Raw genomic sequence first — 23,219 nt, 5'->3', positions numbered from 1 at the left:
AAATTCAAATCAGTTCTGCTTTAAAGCTTTTATTTCTTAAAGCCATTAGCACTATCCAGTATTTATGTGTTTTAAAAGTCCCTGCATTTATTTCCCTCAATTTGAAACACCTCGTGCTCCACCAGAGACCAAACGAGAAGAGGTTTTCTACAATAGGTCACTGTGCATGGAGCCTTCAACTATTGCACTACAATTTACATCTTACTTCTATATCAACACTCAACCCTGTGTAAACCTAGCAACATGTCTACTATGAACAAAATCTGCAGACACAAAAAGATTTCATTGGACAAGTTTAATCCTTTCAGAGGTCTTGCAGGTGTATAAAGATGATTAGTATTACATTATTCAGTCTCAAAAAGGTTTGGTTTAGCCAAGATGTATTTTTTCATAGGTCTTGAACATGATGAGAAGAAAGTGAAGATCAAAGTCAGATCAAAGATTTTATTGATATAAAATCAAAAATCTGGAACAATGTAGTATTACATTATTTGTCAGATGAAGCCAATGGTTTTATATACATGTACATTTTAGACTATAGATTTTTCAAGGACAAGACCATGACCATTTTTCCCTGACTTTTCCAGACAGCTTTCTTGTTTATATCATACCCACCTTGCTTTATTTCCTTCATCGATTAGATTATTGATATCATCAAAAGATTGCACAGCCAGTTTTGACAAGTCCTCCACATAGGGGCCCAGTAAGGGATGTTCACGTACTTTCAGGTTGTTCTTGTTACTAGGATTCAGTAAATCCCTAACTCTCTCACAATAAATCTCCATGTAGCTAACCTAAAATGACAAAAATATTTTGTTCTTAGAATTTGTTGATCCCTTACTCTATCAGATAAATCTCCATATAGCTAACCTAAAATGACAAAAAATATTTTATTCTTTAATAGGATTCAGTAAATCCCTAACTCTCTCACAATAAATCTCCATATAGCTAACCTAAAATGACAAAAAATATTTTATTCTTTAATAGGATTCAGTAAATCCCTAACTCTCTCACAATAAATCTCCATGTAGCTAACCTAAACTGACAAACATATTTCCGTCCAATTATAATTATTCAGAAATATTACTTAATTAAGTGCAGAATAGTTATAACTATTTGATATTTAACTAATTGATATGGCAAAATAAATAATATTGACCGACTTATTAGCATTTCTACTATGGTGAATGCTTGTACACCAAAAAAGAATTAAATTCTTTAGTAAATGTATATGTAATTAAACAATTGCACTTTCTATCTTCTTTTTTGTCAACAATATAACATATAATGTCAAGGGCCACTTGCTTTTAATGACAAAGGTCAATGAACTATTGTTCTTGACAAACGCCTAAAATGGACCAATTTTCAGACTAAAGAGGAAATTATACCAATACCAAATTATCCTTAACCAAACAATTTTACTAAAATTACCATAAAATAGGCATCATGTGACATAAAATCCTGCCCATTACACAAATTAATCTCCATTAGTTTTATTATCAGTTAACATTAAATTCATGGAATTATTTCATTGTAGACCATATGGTCTAGAAAATACAAATCAACATAAAAGTGAAAATTCAAACAAAAACAAGCTATTAAGACATGACATTTCAAAGAATAGATTTAAGACTCTGACTTCTTCCTTGTAATTTTAATACTAAATATGTTGTTGACAAATTTTTTGCAAGTCTCAATTTGATAATCAATTGGTCTTTATGAAATTACCTATTGCAATTTTCCTTAATGTTTCTAGTTACAAATTTTTTACATTAATAACTACCTTGACCAGATACTTTAACCTGAAGTGGGACAGACAGAACTTCAGAAGGAGAACAGACAGACACATTAATGAATGCCCAGAACACACAAACATAATGCCCCTTACATTGGCGGATCCAGGGGGGTTCTGGGGGTTGGAGCCCCCTTTTTTGACAATCAATGCATTTGAATGGAAGCATATAGTTGGAACCTCCCCCCTTTACTCTGGGTTGGGACAACCTCCCCCCTTTTAAAATGGCTAAATCTGCCCCTGGCCTAGGTGACACATTAAAATAATCAAGTCACATTGCAAAAAAAAATCCTTGATTAATTCATCTACTGATCTAGGATATTTTGTTGCTTAGATGATTAATATATTGATACCATGCCATTTCATTGACCATATGGTTTGTAACATATTCTTATGACCTCTCTTTGGAAGTATCCAATTCAGTGACCAGTGAAGGTTCATAACATATGCATGTTATTATTAGTCTCTTTTGGGACTTTCCATATCAGATATTGAACTAGACTACCCAAAATGGACATGAACTCTTACAATTCTCAAAGGACAGATGTCTAGATAATAAGGCCAAATAAAATAATATGTGTGTTTCCTGTTTCATCTTTGAAAAAAACAGGGTATATTGGTAGATTTTTTTTTTTATTTTACATTTTTTTTTCGGGAGACAAATTTTGACTTTAACAGTGCTATTAAATTGAAAAATGACCAAAAAAACTTTAAGGTAGGCTATTTCTAAGCTTAAAATATAGGGTAGTTAGGGATATAGGAAACACACATATATCTTTATTTGGCCTATTCTCCTGAATGAATGACTTGCAAGTACCAGTTTCAATCCCTTATTTCAATTTTCCGTGTTCATTGCTCAACTTAAGAACTATTTAATACATCATTCCTTTCATTAGACATAATTCCTAGATTGCTATTTATTGTAAGTGCACGGAATATCTTTTAATGAAATATTCACGATAATTGATTTTTGAGAGAGTTAGCAAGGTTAATTGCAAAGCGAATCAATGCATACAGTATAAAAAGAATAACAGATGACTCATGAATAACAAATTCCGATAGACCGTTATACAGGGTGCTTTATGAAAAATCATTAAATTATTGGAAGCAAGATCGAAATTACAGGAATTGATTTTTTACGACCTACATTGCAAGCTTTTCTCAAATCATCGAGGCAGATTCACTTGAAACTGTGTTAAATGTCACTTGAAGCTTGGATAATGCATTAGCTTACTGTAATACAATTAACGGTACCAATTTTCTTATTGTTAATATTTCAGGAATTGATTTAAATACGACCTATCAGGTTCTCTCAAATGCAGATTCACTCGAAACTGTGTAAAATGTCACTTGATGCTTGCTTTATAGTACTGAAATTAAATATTGTTAATATTTCAGAAATTGATTAAAATACGACCTACATTGTCAGGTTCCAGCAAATGTAGTTTTACTTGAAACTATGTTAAATATCACCTGAAGCGAGGATAATGAATTAGCTTACTGAAATTAAATATCCTAAAACCGTCAAACGACTTATTGTTTTCAATCACTACTTTTTTTATTGAACAAACATAAAAATTTAAAACACAAGGAATAATTAATGCTATATCATCATAGCACAAGTCCTTGATGCACTGAGATTGTAACCTAGAAAGATGATTCATTTTAAACAAAATCAATGCAAATGACAATGTTAATGACAGGACAAAAATCAGACAAATAGCAATATGATTCTTATTATTGGCTTCTAACCAGCTCTGCTAATAGAACTCAGAACGAATTGAATTGTGATAATTTAGTAAGCCTAATCCCCTACTGTGACAGTATTTTTTCATCCATTTTCAAAATAATTTGCAGAGTTACAGAAACAAGGTGCATAGCTACAGATAAAAGGTGCAGAGCTGCAGATATAAGTTAAAAAGTTGCAGAAACAAGGTGCATAGCTGCAGATACAAGGTGCAGAGCTGCAGAAACAAGGTGCATTGCTGCAGATACAAGGTGCAGAGCTGCAGATATAAGGTGAAAAGTTGCAGAAACAAGGTGCATAGCTGCAGATACAAGTTGCAGAGCTGCAGAAACAAGGTGCATTGCTGCAGATACAAGGTGTAAAGCTACAGAACCAAGGTGTAAAGCTATACAGATACAAGGTGTAAAGCTACAGAACCAAGGTGTAAAGCTATACAGAAACAAGGTGTAAAGCTGCAATTACAAGGCATAAAGCTACAGAAACTAGGTGTAAAGCTATACAGAGACAAGGTGTAAAGCTGCAGATACAAGGTGTAAAGCTACAGACACAAGGTGTTAAGCTGCAGATAAAAGGTGTAAAGCTATACAGAAACAAGGTGTAAAGTTGCAGAAACAGAGGTAAAGATATACAGAAACAAAAGAGTAAAGCTACAGATACAAGGCGTAAAGCTACAGAAACAAGGTGTAAGTATATACAGAAACACGGTGTAAAGTTGCAGAAACAGAGGTAAAGCTATACAGAAACAAAAGAGTAAAGCTACAGATACAAGGCGTAAAGCTACAGAAACAAGGTGTAAATATACACAGAAACAAGGTGTAAAGTTGCAGAAACAAGGTGTAAAGCTACAGAAACAAGGTGTAAAGCTGCAAATAAAAGGTGTAAAGCTACAGAACAAGGTGTAAAGCTATACAGAAACAAGGTGTAAAGCTATACAGAAACAAGGTGTAAAGCTATAACGAAACAAGGCGTAGAGCTATACAGAAACAAGGTGTAAAGCTATAACGAAACAAGGCGTAGAGCTATACAGAAACAAGGTGTAAAGCTGCAGATACAAGGCATAAAGCTACAGAAACAAGGTGTAAAGCTATACAGAAACAAGGTGTAAACTTACAGATACAAGGCATAAAGCTACAGAAACAATGTGTAAAGCTACAGAAATAAGGTGTAAAGCTATACAGAAACAAGGTGTAAAGCTGCAGAAACAGAGGTAAAGCTATACAGAAACAAGGTGTAAAGCTATACAGAAACAAGGAGTAAAGCTGCAGAAACAGAGGTAAAGCTATACAGAAACAAGGCGTAAAGCTATACAGAAACAAGGTGTAAAGCTGCAGATATAATGTGTAAAGCTGCAGAAACAAGGCGTAAAGCTATACAGAAACAATGTGTATAGCTACAGAAACAAGGTGTAAAGCTATACAGAAACAAGGTGTAAAGCTGCAGAAACAGAGGTAAAGCTATACAGAAACAAGGTGTAAAGCTGCAGAAACAGAGGTAAAGCTATACAGAAACAAGGTGTAAAGCTATACAGAAACAAGGAGTAAAGCTGCAGAAACAGAGGTAAAGCTATACAGAAACAAGGTGTAAAGCTGCAGAAACAGAGGTAAAGCTATACAGAAACAAGGTGTAAAGCTATACAGAAACAAGGTGTAAAGCTGCAGATACAATGTGTAAAGCTGCAGAAACAAGGCGTAAAGCTATACAGAAACAAGGTGTAAAGCTATACAGATACAATGTGTAAAGCTTCAGAAACAAGGTGTAAAGCTATACAAAGACAAGGTGTAAAGCTGCAGATACAAGGTGTAAAGCTACAGAAACAAGGTGTAAAGCTGCAGATAAAAGGCGTACAGCTACAGAACAAGGTGTAAAGCTATACAGATACAATGTGTAAAGCTTCAGAAACAAGGTGTAAAGCTATACAGATAAAAGGCGTACAGCTACAGAACAAGGTGTAAAGCTATACAGAAACAAGGTGTAAAGCTGCAGATACAAGAGGCAGACAAAAAAGAATCTCTGTATAATCACTTTTTACAGTTGCGTCAGAAACTGATGGTAATCAAATGAAAAATAACAGAAACACACCTCAGTTGACAGTTGTAACCAAAAATAAACTTATAAATAAATCCAAATCTGAAAGAAGCATCATTTTGATGCTTCAGGAAATTGATTTGCTAAGAAACTTTTTATATAATGACTTTTCATTAAAAAAAAAAAAAACTAATTACAGTCCTCAAATATAGAACCTTTAAATCAATTTGAAGATAAGATGGATATTTCTTCTGTTGATTTTTAAATAGGCTTCCAGGAATCATTGTAAAGGTCAATGTACATGTATATTAAGCAGAACCATACAAATAACAAAAACAGGGGAAAATCCTTGAATTTGGTAATCTTCTAAATAAATTGTGTATTGTGTATATATGGTGTAATGGTGTTATGGTGTAATGGTGAATTGTGTAATGGTGTATGGTGTAATGTAGGAAAATGAATGGTGTAATGGTAAATGTATGGTGTAATGATGTATAGTGTAATTGTAGTGTTATAACTTATGGTGTTTGTTGTAATTTTGTGTGGTGTAATAGTTTTATAGTGTATGTTTTATTGATGTAGGGTGTAATGTGTGATGGTGTAATGGTGTATATAAAAAAGAAGATGTGGTATGATTGCCCATGAGACAAATGTCCACAAGAGACCAAAATGACACAGACATTTAAAACAACTATAGGTCACCACACGGCCTTCAACAATGAGCAAAGCCCATACCGCATAGTCAGTTATAAAAGGCCCTGATATGACAATGTAAAACATGATGGTGATTTTTAACTTAAAGTTTAATGATATCAGAATGAATTTCAACTGTCTTATTTTCCTATGTTCAACAGTCTTTTTAAATAAAAACTCCTTTTGAAAGATTCTAGTTCATATTTGAATAAATGTTTACATTATAGCTTTTTATAGTCCATTGGAATTCTAAGCTGCTTTGAGTGTCTGTTTCGTATCTGTCTCCTCACTTCAATCAAAATGTACACAATTTTTCACATAACTTTCCATAAACAACTTGTGGACAGTTGTCTCATTGGCAATCATACCACATCTTCTTTTTTATATTAACACTATACATCTTTTCTATTCCCAACAGAACATTTACAATAACAAGACAAAATGACGTTTTAGCAAAAGTCAGAATCAATATCATACCAGCGAAATAGCTACTTTATTTGATATACGATAAAGGGAAAGGGGAAAAACTGATTAAGAAAATTCCTATTAAAATCACGCAGATAAATAGAAAATCAATGATCCTTAATTGATCTGATGAATGATATTTGAACACTCTGGTATTTTATGTTCGCAGAGTAATTATGATATCTTAAAATGTTCATAAAGCCACCAAATTTTGAGACATTAAATCCTAGATATTAAGGCTGGTTTCCTTAATATAAGATATATGGTTTTGTAATGACCTCCCACACAAGTTCTGACAAATGATCCAGTGATATTTAGTATCAAATATCAAACACTTGCCCAGGATTCTTTTTCTTCATTGAAATTCAGTGAAATTTATATTTATGCTCTTTAAAGGCAAAACAAATAGATATAAGAAGATGTGGTATGAATGAAAATGAGACAGCTCTCCATCCAAGTCACAATTTGTAAAAGTAAACCATTATGGGTAAAATTACAGTCTTCAACAGGGAGCATTGGAACAGCAAGCTATAAAGGGCCCAAAAATGACAAGTGTAAAACAATTAAAACGGGAAAACCAACAGTCTAATCTATATAAAAAATATTGTTATATTTTCTGCCATCCTATTTGTCCTAATTCTACCCTTGCACATTTTTAAAGACATGTTTTGGTTAAGCAAGCTACAGTCCAAAATATTTACCAATACAATTTATGCAGAATATAAATAAAATCACTTTACCTACATGTGCCTAATTTGTCTTCTAGAAAGATCATATCATAGGGAACATGTGTACTACATTTCAAGTTAATTGGACTTCAACTTCATCAAAAACTACCTTGACTTAAAGTGGGACAGACAGACAGACGAACAAATATACAAACGGATGCTCAGGCTGAAAACTATAATACTCCTAGGTCGGGCATAAAAATTATGACACCACAATGACAGCAATTATGGTCAACTTTCATGTTATTTATAGTACATGTGGCTTAGAAGTTTTAACATACAAAATGTACCGTAAACCTCTGTCTTTTGTACCAATTAAAAAGCCCATTTCAAAGTTAATTGGACTTAAACTTCATCAAAAACTACCTTGACTTGAAGTGGGACAGACAGACAGACGAACTAATATACAAATGGACTTACAGGCTGAAAACTATAATATCCCTAGGTCGGGCATAAAAATTATGACACCACAATGACAGCAATTATGGTCAACTTTCATGTTATCTATAGTACATGTGGCTTAGAAGTTTTAACATACAAAATGTACCAGTAAACCTCTGTCTTTTGTACCAATTAAAAAGCCTATATTCTCATGAATAATTTAATCCTTCATGTTTTCAAAGGAGTAAAAAATCACAGTAATAAGTGATATTGTGCTTGCAGTGTAGCAAATTTTTCTTTTCTCAGATGGCTGCGGAGAAAATCGACATTATTCTATAGAATGTACAGATAAATATCAACTACTATTAAATTAACTGCACGTCATGCAGAGATAATTCTAAAACCGTTATGCAAAATTTAAATCATTCAGCAAACTAAGAAGTCTATTGATTTCACGAACTATCATTTTATATCTTAAAGAAAAGACATCTCCGTTCAAAAGTGACGCTTTTAAATTTTACCTTGGCGAAAAAAATGGATTTAGGGATAATCTTACATAAACATGAGGAAGATGTTTAAAATTTTCAACTAAAAATACAATCAAGTGATTAATTATAAAATATAAAAAAGATAAATCATAAAATATTATTAAGACGGCACAATATTGAATATTTCAGTATTTGGTTAACCAAAGCACAAACATTCTTTTAAATTTAGAATAGAGTGTGTTCAAAATAAACAAACATCCATTATAATCAATACTGACAAGGCATTGCTATTGGTCTACCATATTGAGATGGTGAAGAAAAGTAAAAGTAAAAAGTCAATGGAAATTTTACGTGTGGGAAATAAAAGAATTTATGAAATTAACTTGATCACAACAGATCTATGATTACTGGACAGATTTAACTTAATCAAACTTATGTCTATGAATACTTGGCAGATTGAACTTGATCAGACTAACGTCTATGAATACTTGGCAGATTGAACTTGATCAGACTAACGTCTATGAATACTTGGCAGATTTAACTTAATCACACTAATGTCTATGAATACTTGGCAGATTAAACTTAATCACACTAATGTCTATGAATGCTTGGCAGATTTAACTTGATCACACTAACGTCTATGAATACTTGGCAGATTTAACTTGATCACACTAACGTCTATGAATACTTGGCAGATTTAACTTGATCTAATGTGGTTTCATTATTATTCGTTGGATACCAATTTTTCGTGGATTTCGTGGGTAAACCACCAAATTAAATGTTCCCCAAATGACAAATTTTAAATAGGCTTGTATGCAACCTTGGCAAAACCACGAAATTAAATATCCACGGATACAAGTTTTCCTTTATCGACGAAAATTGGTACCCACGAAAATAAATGAATCCACAGTATCACATGTTTAAGAATACTTTGCTCATTGTTGAAGGCTGCACAGTGACCTATAGTTGTTAATGTCTGTGTCATTTTGGTCTTTTGTGGATAGTTGTCTCATTGGCAATCATACCACATCTTCTTTTTTATATTAGTTCATCTTACTTCAAACTGAACTTATACTACAATTAACAAATATTTGTTTTAAATCTATCTAGTTTTTGTTGTATGGGAAATAGTTCTAATGTTTTAACAAATAGTTTTTAACATTTCTTCCAATTAAGATCTTACGAAGACACAAAAAATTTCCTTTAATGAATATATACCAAGTAACTTTAATAAAGGGCATGTAATTATGTCTGGATTAGAACTAGAAACATGTTATAAATTGCTGAATAAGCTTTCACTTGTCAAGTCTTTCACTTCTCAAAGGAACTGCGGGGTCTATCAAATAATACAGTATTGATTTTTCCAATGCTGTCTTTGAAAGATAAATTGATGTTAGCCTTTCTATGATGAAAGTATTGTCGTCATTTGTTATAGACCCGTGCAAACAAATTTCTTGATTTACAACAGTTTCTCGATTGATTAATTTAACTCTCTGGTAAGGGAATTAAAGAATGTGATGTAACAGAACGTGTTTCGATTTACGTAAATAAAATGAAATGAAATCTATCACAGATCATTACCCCCTCCTACATGACTATTAAACCTTTTCTATGAAATCTAAAGCTGATAATCTAGATATATTGCTATAAAATCATGTTTTTGAAACTTTAAATTAGCCCAACTATCTATTGTATAGTCTGTATATGTGGTTTTTTTTTGTGTTTATACACAATTTTGCATAACTCATGAGGGTAGAAATGCCCTTTATAGTCAGGCATCAAACAGTCATTTTTGGCTACTTTTTACTGTGATTTGTCAAAATATCCTTATAATGATACGTCAGAGGTCTGAAATAATTATCGTTACCGTTATTGAAAAATTTAATGTGTTTCGTCAAAATCTGTCATTTTTTATCGTTTAAAGAGAGTGCAACGAAAAAGTACTGTTAACATCATTGGGCAAGAATTTTTGTCTTTATTCCTCATGAAAGGTAACCCCCATTACCACCCTCACTCATGTGACACTGTTTTAACAATTCACCAATTTACAAAATTAGGACTTATTGTATTTGAATTTATTGGACCTAAATTTTCATTGAATACATGAATATAAACTGCAGCTATCAATTTGTATGCCACAGAGATAGAAAATAAGATATTATTTTAATTACTGAAAACAAAGTAATGAAGTTTCACATAATACCAAAGTCACAGTTTATTTACAAGATAAAATGGGATTAATGCACCAGATAAAAACCAAACGAAAGGTTGTTTAAATAAAAACCTTAATTGACATTTAAATTAGAAATATATGCAAAAAGATCAATATCTCAAAATGCACAATTTTCTTTCTGCAAATAATATTGCACTTTACAACAACATCAACAAACATCAATAGAATTTGGAATAATCGATGTTGCTTTAGTAATTCAAACAATAAACACAACCCCCCCCCCCTCCCCCCATTTACCCATAAACTTGCACAGGAATTAAATGATTTTCCTATCACTGGTCAATCTACACTTACTTAATGAAGAGCTTAAATCTTAGACAAAGACACCTGAGACCTTACTTATTGTAATACCTAATAATGCTTAAATAGCCTTAATGTAAAATTCAAACTGAGCTGACCAGCTGACAGAAAATTGGTAAACACATACATGTATAAATATTTGTATTAAATTGCCATGTGGGTGTAAAGACATTAACTTGCATGATTGATTGATTATTGAACACCACTTTCTGCACTATTGACTCTTTCATGATGATCAGTTTTTATTTGTGGCTAGATAGAACCACTGACCTCCTATACTATCTAATGCTATTGGAATTTTTATCAAAACTAAAGAATAATTTATTTATAAATATATGATTGATTAATTATTTCTTGATGTCCAACTATATATTGCATGTATAATGAGGACAATAACATGTTTAAAAATCAAATATAAATATACGGTGACTTATATACCCTATGTTAGTACTCAGATAAAATGTTAAACTTGATTTTGTATGTATTATGTAAACCCTATATCAAAATATTTTGGCAACTTAAAGACCTTGATGACAAAATAGGCAAGTTAAATATTAACTGTGTATTATTTTCATTGTCAGATTTGAAAAATATTGAAATTTTCTGTAGGAAGCCATGTGACCATGATACTTAAACACATTATCAATCAATTTTTGATCTATTACAAAATACCTCATGTTTTGCAGAGAAGCACAAGCAGAGAAACAACAAATATAAATTCTAAAATTTTTGGTTTGACCCTGAGCCTTGGTTCTACCCAAGACCTCCCAGATGCACAGCTCTAATATTACATCCAACTGAACAGCAGAACACAAATTAAGTGTAAAGTATTTCCTTGCTTGGTCACGAACAGCTATTTTTGGCATAAAACAACAGTTAAATCTAATAACCATGAATTGATAGTCATAGCCATTACTTTGACAGAAAGGAAGCTCTGCTAGATTACAGGAAAAGATCCATAAACTTATGTTCATTATTACCATTTAATATGAATTAACACTTTATGGAATCTATTTCACAACTTCATAAAGTCATGATCTAATGATGGGTTTTAAAATGGAGATAAAGAATAAAATTCAAAAAATGAAAATTTCTTAGTTCTTTTTGCTGCTAATTGATGAGAAAACAATATGATTTTTTTTTAATTAAACAAAAGCTTTTAAGTGATAAAGGGCTGCAGTTTCATTGATGTATACCTTAAATCTCATTTTTTCGTACATATACTTGAAAAGTTTGGTTAAAGTTGAAAAGAGCAATCCAATTACAAAAGTCTAGCAGAAAAAGGCTATCTAGCGGTCACTGTTTTGGCCTTATACCTTAAATCTAATTTTTTCATACCTATACTTGATATGATTGATGAAAGTTAACAATATAGCAATCCAATTACAAAAGTCTAGCAGAAAAAGCCATCTAGCGGTCACTGTTTTGGCTTTCAAAGAGATATAAGTATCAAACTGCAAAAAAAAGCTTACAACTGACAGTTGTTTACTTGAAACATTTAACGAAATCAAAGTCTAAATATCATATGGCTTTGTTGCAACCTTCAAGTGTTATGACAGCGAACGTTTTTCTCCGTTTAACTTCATCTCATATTCTCCTAAAGCCATAAAGTCTCAATTACATCAAATCATTTTGTAGAAAAGAAATTGATTTTCTGTCTATTTCTGTATCAGTTGACTGGTGAAATTACTTGGAAATCGTCGGTTGCATGTCACTTCTACAAAATATCCCTAGACATTATTCTTCCTACATTGGCGAGTGGACCATATATAATAAATCATCCAAAGGAAAAAAAAACTACTTATAAATTATTTCTTTATGTATGAGGTACAAATTTTCTTGGCATTTCATGGGTAAACAAAGAATTTAAATGTTTAACAAAGCACAATAGATATAGGAAGATGTGGTATGAGTGCCAATGAGACAACTCTCCATCCAAATAACAATTTATAAAAGTAAACCATTATAGGTCAAGGTACGGCCTTCAACACGGAGCCTTGGCTTACACCGAACAGCAAGCTATAAAGGGCCCCAAAAATTAGTAATGTAAAACCATTCAAATGGGAAAACCAACGGTCTAATCTATATAAAAATGAGAAACGAGAAACATGTATGAACTACATAAACAGACGACAAATACTGTACCGGTAAATCAGATTCCTGACTTAGGACAGGTGCAAACATTTGCAGCCGGATTAAACGTTTTAATGTTACCAAACCTTCTCCCTTTCTTTTTTTTATTGGTCCTATTCATTAAATCTTTATCTACTTCAGTGCTTCACTTCTCTCCTATTTTTCTATTTCTTTAAATCAACATATTTCAGTTGCAGGCTTCAGAAATCTGATATCTTTCCATAAAAAAAAATGTTTTCTACCTTCAAAAGGTCATAAAGGATGTGAAGGGGCATTTCGTGGTGTTTAGAATCGTAGAAACATATAATTTTAACAAAGATGTGAGGTTTTTGAAATCAATCCATTTCACAACCAAATAATGGTAATTTTGAAATTATATGATAAAGTTCAAATTCAAGGCCATATTTAGCCTAAAGTGAACCTTCTACATACTACATAATACAATTTCAACAACACTGTTATATATGCACGTCACACGCAATATCTACAGAGATCTATTAACAAACAAGACAAAATCAACAATTTCTTTTCACTTACTACCAAATCAAATCTTTCACACCAAAAGTGTTTTACCCAGACCTAACTCTATTTGCATAAAATATTTCCTATGTCTGGGCATAGCAATGTTATAAACAAATCTCTATTGGGCGTCTTGATTGATCTTAGAGTTAAACAAAGGAAATTAATTCCTACAGACATGACAGACAGAAACAGTATTTTTATTACGTTACAACAGAAGCCATTTTTTATCTGTTAACTTATTTTCTAACAAATGGTGAATTGCATTTAGATTGAGACAGTACCTGCTGAAAAAATAAATACATAATACTTAATAAATTGTTGACACAGAGATATGTCTCGCCTAAAATAAATTTGATAGTATAATGCAAAAGTTGAAATTAAAATGGCAATATTTCAATATGTAAACTATGCATACAATCAAATTCAATAATAACTGAAGGTGCAGGACCAAATAACCTACATCAAAATGAGAATTGGCCAATGCTGATACAATTGCATACAAAAAACAATCGATTTATCATATTCCGATTCTCTTTCAACTGACCGTAAAACACATATTTTAACATGTAAACTATACAAAACTTTCAAAGACAATGAAACCTGATGTGGGGGCAGGACAATATAATCTAATGGAAGTCATTTGCTCTAAACTACTTTTTTTTTATTCAAAAGATTTTTTTAACACAAGAGTTGTAACCCTTATTGTCAATCCATGAAAAAGGAAAGGATAACTTGGTTCTTGTCATCACAAGTATTACTGTATTCAGTCGTGTATAGTACACAGTTATGTATAGTACTTTTCATCTCTTGTACCATCTTCATATATTGGGTTAAATAAGTGTGGACTATACACTACCAAATATGGTAATGTTCATCAAAAATTTGCACTTGAAAAACTTCACTCACTGTGATAAACATGATAAGGAAGCTACCATTTGATTTTTATGGGGGGGGGGGGGGGGTGGCTAGGATGAAATTTGAAAAAAAAATAGGCAGGACAGGAGTTTTGAGTAAACAAAAAAGCAGGATGAGACACTTGCAAAAAAAAAAAGTCAGGATGACAATTTAGGTAAAAAAAAAGTCAGGATAAACTAAAAATAAAAAGGCAGGACCGAACAGAGTGAAAAATAAAATAGCAGGACAGAGATTACAGCTAAAAAACAATGCAGAACAAAATTTTTCATCCTAGCCCCCCCATAAAAATCAAATGGTAGCTTCCTAAAGATATCATAATATCATAAACAGAAAAATATACATAAGAACATACTGTGATTATTAGAACTACAAAAATCTAAAGGAAATAAAGTAAATACAATAATAGTATATTATATTTAGATATGATGACCGGTTCATATCAATGACTAACTCCTACACTTTCATTGTCTACAATTATAAATCCATAGGGCTTGTCTAGCCAAAGCTAAAGAGGACTTAGGGCAATTAATATTGTTTATTCCCTAGTCATTGGCATTAAATTACCTTTAGGAATGTAAATACTAAGACTTCTCATTCAATTTTCATGAATAGTGGGAACCTTAAAACCCCATCCTACACGTTTTCTTGAAAATATCGATTTATCTAAACACTGCCTTATTTGTGGGGGGAAAAGTTTGTTTTCATTTTTGCCGAGCAACAAAATTTCAAAGCTCTATTAGTCATGCTGCTGTGTGAACTTGTAAGTAATTGGCAGATGTGTAAACTTCTAAGTAATTGGCTGTTGTGTGAACTTCTAAGTAATATGCTGCTGTGTGAACTTGTAAGTAATTGGCTACTGTGTGAATTTGCTGTATAAACTTTCAAACTTCAAACACAAATAGTACAAAATTCAAAAGCTTGATGATACATATGTATGTAAGATACATAATAAATACAACAGGTTATATACAGTCAATATATATTTACCTCTACAGAATAGTTCAAGTCTTTGTCCGACTTCACATCTTTTATTTTCATAAATAATTCTTCACATAGCTGTAAAATAAGAACCAATACATACTTTTTAATCTTTAAATCAAATATTATTATAAGACAGTGTAAGCTTGTCAACAAATTTGAATTGTATGAACTGCTTGCCATTCCAACATAAATGTCAGTGGCGGATCCAGGGGTTCCAGGGGTTGGACGATCAATGCATTTGAATGGGGACATATAGTTGGACCCCCCCCCTTTTTGTCCTGGGCTGGGAACCCCCCCTTTATAAAATGGAAAGATCCGCCCCTGTTTATCCTCAATTATGATTGATTGATTGGTGTTAAATATCACTTTTAGCACTGTTGTGCTATTTTTTCAAGGCAGTCAGTTTTTTAATTGGTGGAGGAAGCTGTAGTATCTCAGTGAGGACCATCAACCTCCGTAGGAAAACAAATAAATCCTATTCAATTAAGACTGAAGTCAAACGCACCTGCAAACCATCAGATATGAGTGCACCTTTTGTTGCAAGTCATGAATATGCTGATTCATCAATAACTCTAAAGATCTAAATAGACTGAAACTCTATCTATTGATCAAGATCATATGCTGATCTCTACATGTCTCTTGTTAAACGTGTCATTAGGTTTCTGTTTGATACATCTTGTTAAATATCTAAATCATTAAAAGTGTTCCTGTTAGTGTTTTTATCTAAGTCATTTTTTTTTTAATACTGCCTAATTGGATAGAATAGCATAAAATGTAAACAAAAAAGGCCCTTATTTGGCCCAAATATTAATGAAAACTTAAAAGTTATCATACATATTCTTAAATGTGTCCAAACTAGACCAAGGTACAGGGTATTCAGAAAATAAAAACAAATTTCACATTGATAGAGTTATCATAGCAACAAACCATGACAAATTTGCATATTTTGAAAAATTTCTTGATTTTCCTTGTTTTTCATCAAATCTTTAGTATAATTTAGATCGGAAAAGTATGTGCGCACCCAAGAAACAACTTTATGTTTGATGAGATTATTTCAATAGTCATAATAAAGCTTCTCTTAAATTATTATGTTGTTTCTTGGCTGCCCACTATGTTTTCACAATGGAAATAAAAGTGAACCAGATGCTCCGCAGGGCGTAGCTTTATACGACCGCAAAGGTTGAACCCTGAACGGTTGGGGCAAGTATGGACACAACATTCAAGCTGGATTCAGCTCTAAATTTGGATTGTGATTAAATAGTTGACACAGCATAGGTTTCTGACACAGAATGAATGTGTTCTAATGAACTTAAAATTTTTGTTTTCTCTTAGAGCAATTCACTATGCTGTTGAATATTAATCCTCTCAAAAAAATGTTTGAAGAAATTTTCTTTTTTATTTATGAAATTTCAAATGAGAAAAATTGAACCCAATTTTTTTAATCACATCCCCCTTTCCCTTATTCCAAAACTAATCTCAATTAAAATTTCTAATGGAGTTTGCAACAATAACTACTCATTTAAATACATCATAAAATATTAAGATGTAAAAAAACTGCTTGTTATCACTGAATGGTAAAGATTATTTTAATTTATCAGTTGGTAGTAAAAAGTGAATATACATTGTATATTGTATATAACAAAGATTTAAGTTGATTCTGGACAAAGAAAGATAACTCCAATTAAAAAAAAATCTTGCTATTGCACAATATTTTGCAATTAGATATTTCTTGCTTACTATTCTGGACAAAGAAAGATAACTCTAATTAAAAAAAAAATTTGCTATTTCACAATATTGTGCAATTAGATATTTCTTGCCATTGCGCAATACTGTGCAATTGAAAAGACTTGCTATTGCACAATACTTAATATAATAATTTTAGATCCTGATTTGGACCAACTTGAAAACTGGGCCCATAATAAAAAATCTAAGTACATTTTTGGATTCAGCATATCAAAGAACCCCAAGATTTCAATTTTTGTTAAAATCAGACTAAGTTTAATTTTGGACCCTTTGGACTTTAGTGTAGACCAATTTGAAAACAGAACCAAAAATGAAGAATCTACATACACAGTTAGATTTGGTATATCAAAGAACCCCATTTATTCAATTTTTGATGAAATCAAACAAAGTTTAATTTTGGACCTTGATTTGGACCAACTTGAAAACTGGGCCAATAATCAAGAATCTAAGTACATTTTTAGATTCAGCATATCAAAGAACCTAACTGATTCATTTTTTGTCAAAATCAAACTAAGTTTAATTTTGGACCCTTTGGACCTTAATGTAGACCAATTTGAAAACGGGACCAAAAGTTAAGAATCTACATACACAGTTAGATTCGGCATATCAAAGAACCCCAATTATTCAATTTTGATGAAATCAAACAAAGTTTAATTTTGGACCCTTTGGGCCCCTTATTCTGTTGGAACCAAAACTCCCAAAATCAATACCAACCTTCCTTTTATGGTCATAAACCGTGTGTTTAAATATCATAGATTTCTATTTACTTATACTAACGTTATGGTGCGAAAACCAAGAAAAATGCTTATTTGGGTCCCTTTTTGGCCCCTAATTCCTAAATTGTTGGGACCTAAACTCCCAAAATCAATACCAACCTTCCTTTTGTAGTCATTAACATTGTGTTTAAATTTCATTGATTTCTATTTACTTAAACTAAAGTCATTGTGCGAAAACCAAGAATAATGCTTATTTGGGCCCTTTTTTGGCCCCTAATTCCTAAACTGTTGAAACCAAAACTCCCAAAATCAATCCCAACCATTCTTTTGTGGTCATAAACCTTGTGTCAAAATTTCATAGATTTCTATTAACTTAAACTAAAGTTATAGTTCGAAAACCAAGAAAATGCTTTTTTAGGCCCTTTTTGGCCCCTAATTCCTAAAATGTTAGGGACCAAAACTCCCAAAATCAATACCAACCTTCCTTTTGTGGTCATAAACCTTGTGTTAAAATTTCATAGATTTCCATTCACTTTTACTAAAGTTAGAGTGCGAAAACTAAAAGTATTCGGACGACGACGACGACGCCAACGTGATAGCAATATACGACGAAAATTTTTTCAAATTTTGCGGTCGTATAAAAACTGCATAAATTCTGTATTTTTCATTGTTTTAGAGAAAACGATACATACTATGACATGATTTTGACGTCATCAGATAAAAATCGTTACGTTTTTCATTTCTTGACCCAAAGCATCTCCAAACATTATGTGCAAATTTGAAATAGTTGTCCAACAATTTATTTTCTTGGGCCAAAAATGGGCCCATCTTCTTTATTTTTGTGGATGATTTTTTTGTTTGTGTTTAGCCCTCTCTATTTCACCCAGATTTATTTTCAAGATTTTGTAATACTAGTATTACTGCTAATTTTGTGTTAGCCCTTACTATTTCACCAAGATTTACTTTCTCAAGATTTTTTTTAATTTAATGATTCAATTATATAAAAGAAGATCCATGGCCAAGTCTAACACATTTAAGTTTCTATATATATTATACTAGCAAAAATAAGTTGGTTTACAGGTGATTAATCTAAAAGAAAAACTAACAATTACCTGTGGAATAATTCCTTGTTGCCCAGACTCATTCTTGCCCATCATGGTATAACTTTTGCCTGAACCAGTTTGCCCGTAAGCAAATATACACACATTATATCCTTCAAATGCATGGTCTAACATTTCCAATCCTATATCACTGTAAACTTTCTTTTGGCCTGCAAATTTCTTGTCTGCTGGCTAAAGTAAAAAATCAAATACATTTTGGATTGAAATCTTGTGGGTTTTTTTTTATACTGAGATTTTAATGTACATTTACAAGTAAGTTTCATATAAGGTATAGACACTAAAACAATTAACTTGATGTCAATTTATCCCGCAGGATAAAAAACAACCTGTGACCTCTGGGCTTTAAAGAGGTGACTTCCGACCTGAGGGCCTTCTAAAAACGACCTGCGACCTGTAAAATTTGGAAAAAAACGACCTCTGACCTACTTCCATCCTCTGAGTTTGGAAAAACGACCTGTGACCTGTACATTTCCTTTAAAAACGACCTCTTGATGAATTTAAAAGTGACCTTGCGACCTGAGGGTGGGAGCCTCATTATTATTCATGGATACCAATGTTTCATCGATTTTGTTGGTACAGGTATACCATGATATATAAATTTTCAACTAATGACAAAATTTCTTATTATAAGCGTGTATGCAGACTTCAGCAAAACCACAAACATCAAGAGTTCTCAAAATCTTTTTTTGCCTGGTGTTCCTTGAAGAAAGTATGCAGGTTCTCATTATCATTTCTATTGCAGGTTCTCATTATCATTTCTATTGCAAATTACCAAAATTGGGTTAGTCCTTCTGTCAACGTATATTTGTTCCTAATAATATTTGTTCCAGAGGGAAACAATATTATAATAATATTTGTTCTGCGGAAATTGTGTCATGGAATAATTTTTCCATCTGTATTATATTTGTTCCACTGATATTAGGAACTTATCTTATATGTTGATGAGTATAACAAATGTTCCTATTATGATGAAGTTTAGTTTACACCTGATTGATTGTTATATGAATCAAAACAGATTTTAAATGCTGATTATATTCTAAATCAAAACAGGTTTTAAATGATAATTATATAATTATTAAAAGTAATAAAATTAACGGTACCAATTTTCTTGCACCAGATGCGCATTTCGACAATACATGTCTCTTCAGTGATGCTCGTGGCCAAAATATTTGAAATCCAAAGCTCATATAAAAGATGATAAAAAAGATATGTAAAATGAAAAGTATTAATGAGTTGGATATATTCACCTGTACACAACACCTGAATGTATACTTAAACATGGAGGCTGATGAGTATGAGAAAATATTTATGTTTTTAAATGATGGGACATATGTTGAAGGTTAGTAAATAATGTTAACCAGTTCAGCTGTGAAATATAAATGTTAATTCTAATGAGAAAAATATCATTTAAAGGTAAAATATGCATACCAGTAATTGTAGATTCAGAAATGATTTTTTAATATCTTCAAGATTGGGAACAAATATTTCCCATATTCACCATATCTGTTCTTATAATAATTGTAAATACCAGTTTACCAATACGGCATTAGTAATGGATAGAATATAAAAATATTTTTGGGTCGGAAAAAATATTTCCAATCTGAATAATTATTACATAAGATTTTTTCCATTTTTTTCATTTTAATGAGTAATATGTCAAAATGATAAAAGTCAAAATGTTATATGTCATAAGATGAAATTTCTAACAATGTTTATTCCAAAGATAATTTATTATGTAATAAAACATCCTATTGGAATTTGTTTTATGTGATAAAAATTCTGAGGTAGCGGTCCTTTTATTATGGTGACGGAATAAATATCACATAACAATAATTCCAATTGGAACTTTTGTTACATAACATGCATAATAAATTATCTTTGGAATAAATATTATGATGGAACTTATATTCTGTGACACTTCCAAAAAAAAAGACAATTACCACCAAAGTTCAAATAAAATAAATGTAAGCAATTATAGGCAAACAATACAGCCTTCAACAATGGGAAAATCCAATATCATAATTATGGTCTGCTATAATATGTTCAAACATAAATATCCCCCCTCCCCCTTTTTGAAGGCCCCCGTCAACGACATGATACTTTTACTTACTGTTGTATGTGACCAGTATGAGTAATCAAAGTTGAAACTCTTCACTCTGTTATCCTCCCCTGGACATGAATACCCCCCCCCCCCCTTTTTACATGTATACTTTTACTTACTGTTGTATGTGACCAGTATGAGTAATCAAAGTTGAAACTCTTCACTCTGTTATCCTTGGGACCTGCCTTCAAATTGGTTATAGCTTAAACAAAAAAAGATTATTACATTGGTTGCAATGAATTACATTGATTTCCCAGTTAAATAAACACCGATAATTTCACATGTGAAATAAACGTGGTTATTTCACTCTCTGACGTCATATAACAAAAGGCGTTGTCAAGACGTCGATAACGGCGGATCAAAACAAATTGTGATGCGTTGAAAAAAGATATAGTTCCTCACATGTTTTACACTAATTTCTTTCAAAAAAGCCATTTGCCAATGTAATAAAAAGAATAATTAATTAAAGAATTCAAATATCGAAAAATATTCAACTCGTGACCGAACAACACTGATAATTAAATCATGCACTACGCGCATTCGTGAAATAATGTGTTGTTCGGTCACTCATTGAATATTTTTCTCTATTGGAATTCTTTGATTAGTAATTCTATAATTATTATTATTATCTGCATCATTTAAGGAAGAATGGAAGTGTTTTTTTTTTTATCCTGGAAAGCAAACAACAGTAAATGATGGGTCAAGATTTTGAATGAAATTGTCCAATTTTGATGCAGAAATACAATTTATTAGTGGGATTTTTCAGTAAAATTATGAAAACTTTGTTATTTGCTTTATGTTTTTACAAATATAGAACATTTACTTGATTCAAAATATTAAAAACATTGATTTGTAAGATTTGATAACTCAGATTATTCAATTCTACAAAGGAATGAAAAGTATTTTTTCAATTTTGTTACATTGTATACAGCAAGAAGACAATATAGTGATCGCTATAATTCTAAAGCATTTAAAACAAGTTCAGTGACCTTCACTTTTCTATAACATTTTTTTTAATTAATAGCAGCTAATAAACTGTATTTTTTAAAATAGAATTTAATACTGTATTTTGTATGAAACATAAGTGAGAGACTTTCTCATGTTGCATAAAGCAATAAAAATCCTTTTGCTAAAAATGTGATCGTCATGTCGCTATGATTACATATCAATTTTTTTAAACACAACATTTAATTCTTATATATTACATTTTGAATCTGAAATTTGAACTTTGAATATGAAAGATCATAAAACTAACGCAGAAGTTACTTAATAGGATGAAAGCAACATCATTCCACATTAAATCTATTACACATCATATAGATGAAATTTGCATAATGAAGATGTAGATTTTAAAGTAGATAGCACATAAAATATTTATTAAATTTCAATATTTCTTGATATACATCTATATCAAAAGATAATAATTTAATGTTACATATATTTATCAATTATTCCTATTTAAAATCAATATCATGCCATTAACTTTTTTCCAATCAATAAAATTTGCAATTTTATAAAGCTTTCACAAACAATTTGCACTAAGTACCAGAACAATGTCTAAAATGAGTGTTGATTTAGTAGGTGGGAGGAACTAATATTAGTAATAATTTTATAATCTAAGGTTGTTTTCATACAAATTTCAAACATTATATCAAATCAAATGATAAGTTTTACAGTCAATAAAAAATCAGCATACATAGGAATTGAACATCTACATTACATTGATATCAAAAGATACCATTTCATAAAAATCTGGCAAGAATTGTGTGCAAGATAGCCTTGGCAAATGCAAATGTCCACATAATTCATATTTTCGAGGGGCATAACTACTTTAAAATTATTCATAGATATTGATTTTTTTCTAACTCATGCAAGTCATCGCTGATATTAACATTTGACTTAAATTCTGAAAAAATCTGGGAAGAAATATATGCAAAAGGGTACTTAAAAGACCAGATGTATGGATGGACACTTCATATTTCTATTCCCCCTTCCCACTGCAATGCAGCAGGGGACAATAGTCATTAAAAATAAGTAAACTTTGGGAAAAAAGTTGAAACGGAATAGCTTTAATCCTGTTTTGTTTAAAAAAAAAACAAAAAAAAAACACTTATGAAAATTTACAAAAATGTACA

The 23,219-nt window shown here is 31.4% G+C and overlaps 1 protein-coding gene across 1 annotated transcript in view; it reads right to left on the bottom strand.

The window, feature by feature from the left end:
- LOC139502189 (kinesin-like protein unc-104) overlaps positions 1-23,219 on the bottom strand; it is an 89,227-nt gene that overhangs the window by 54,998 nt on the left and 11,010 nt on the right. The window contains exons 4-7 of the mRNA XM_071291608.1: positions 21,204-21,286; positions 18,975-19,154; positions 15,410-15,478; positions 616-794 (exon numbers count right to left, since the gene is read on the bottom strand). Of these exons, the coding sequence (XP_071147709.1) occupies positions 616-794; positions 15,410-15,478; positions 18,975-19,154; positions 21,204-21,286 (511 nt within the window). The remainder of the gene's footprint in view (positions 1-615; positions 795-15,409; positions 15,479-18,974; positions 19,155-21,203; positions 21,287-23,219) is intronic.

The sequence above is a fragment of the Mytilus edulis genome, chromosome 13 (genome assembly GCF_963676685.1).
Source record: "Mytilus edulis chromosome 13, xbMytEdul2.2, whole genome shotgun sequence".
In the NCBI taxonomy this organism is placed as follows: domain Eukaryota; kingdom Metazoa; phylum Mollusca; class Bivalvia; order Mytilida; family Mytilidae; genus Mytilus; species Mytilus edulis.
This window is presented reverse-complemented; position numbering and strand designations above follow the sequence as displayed.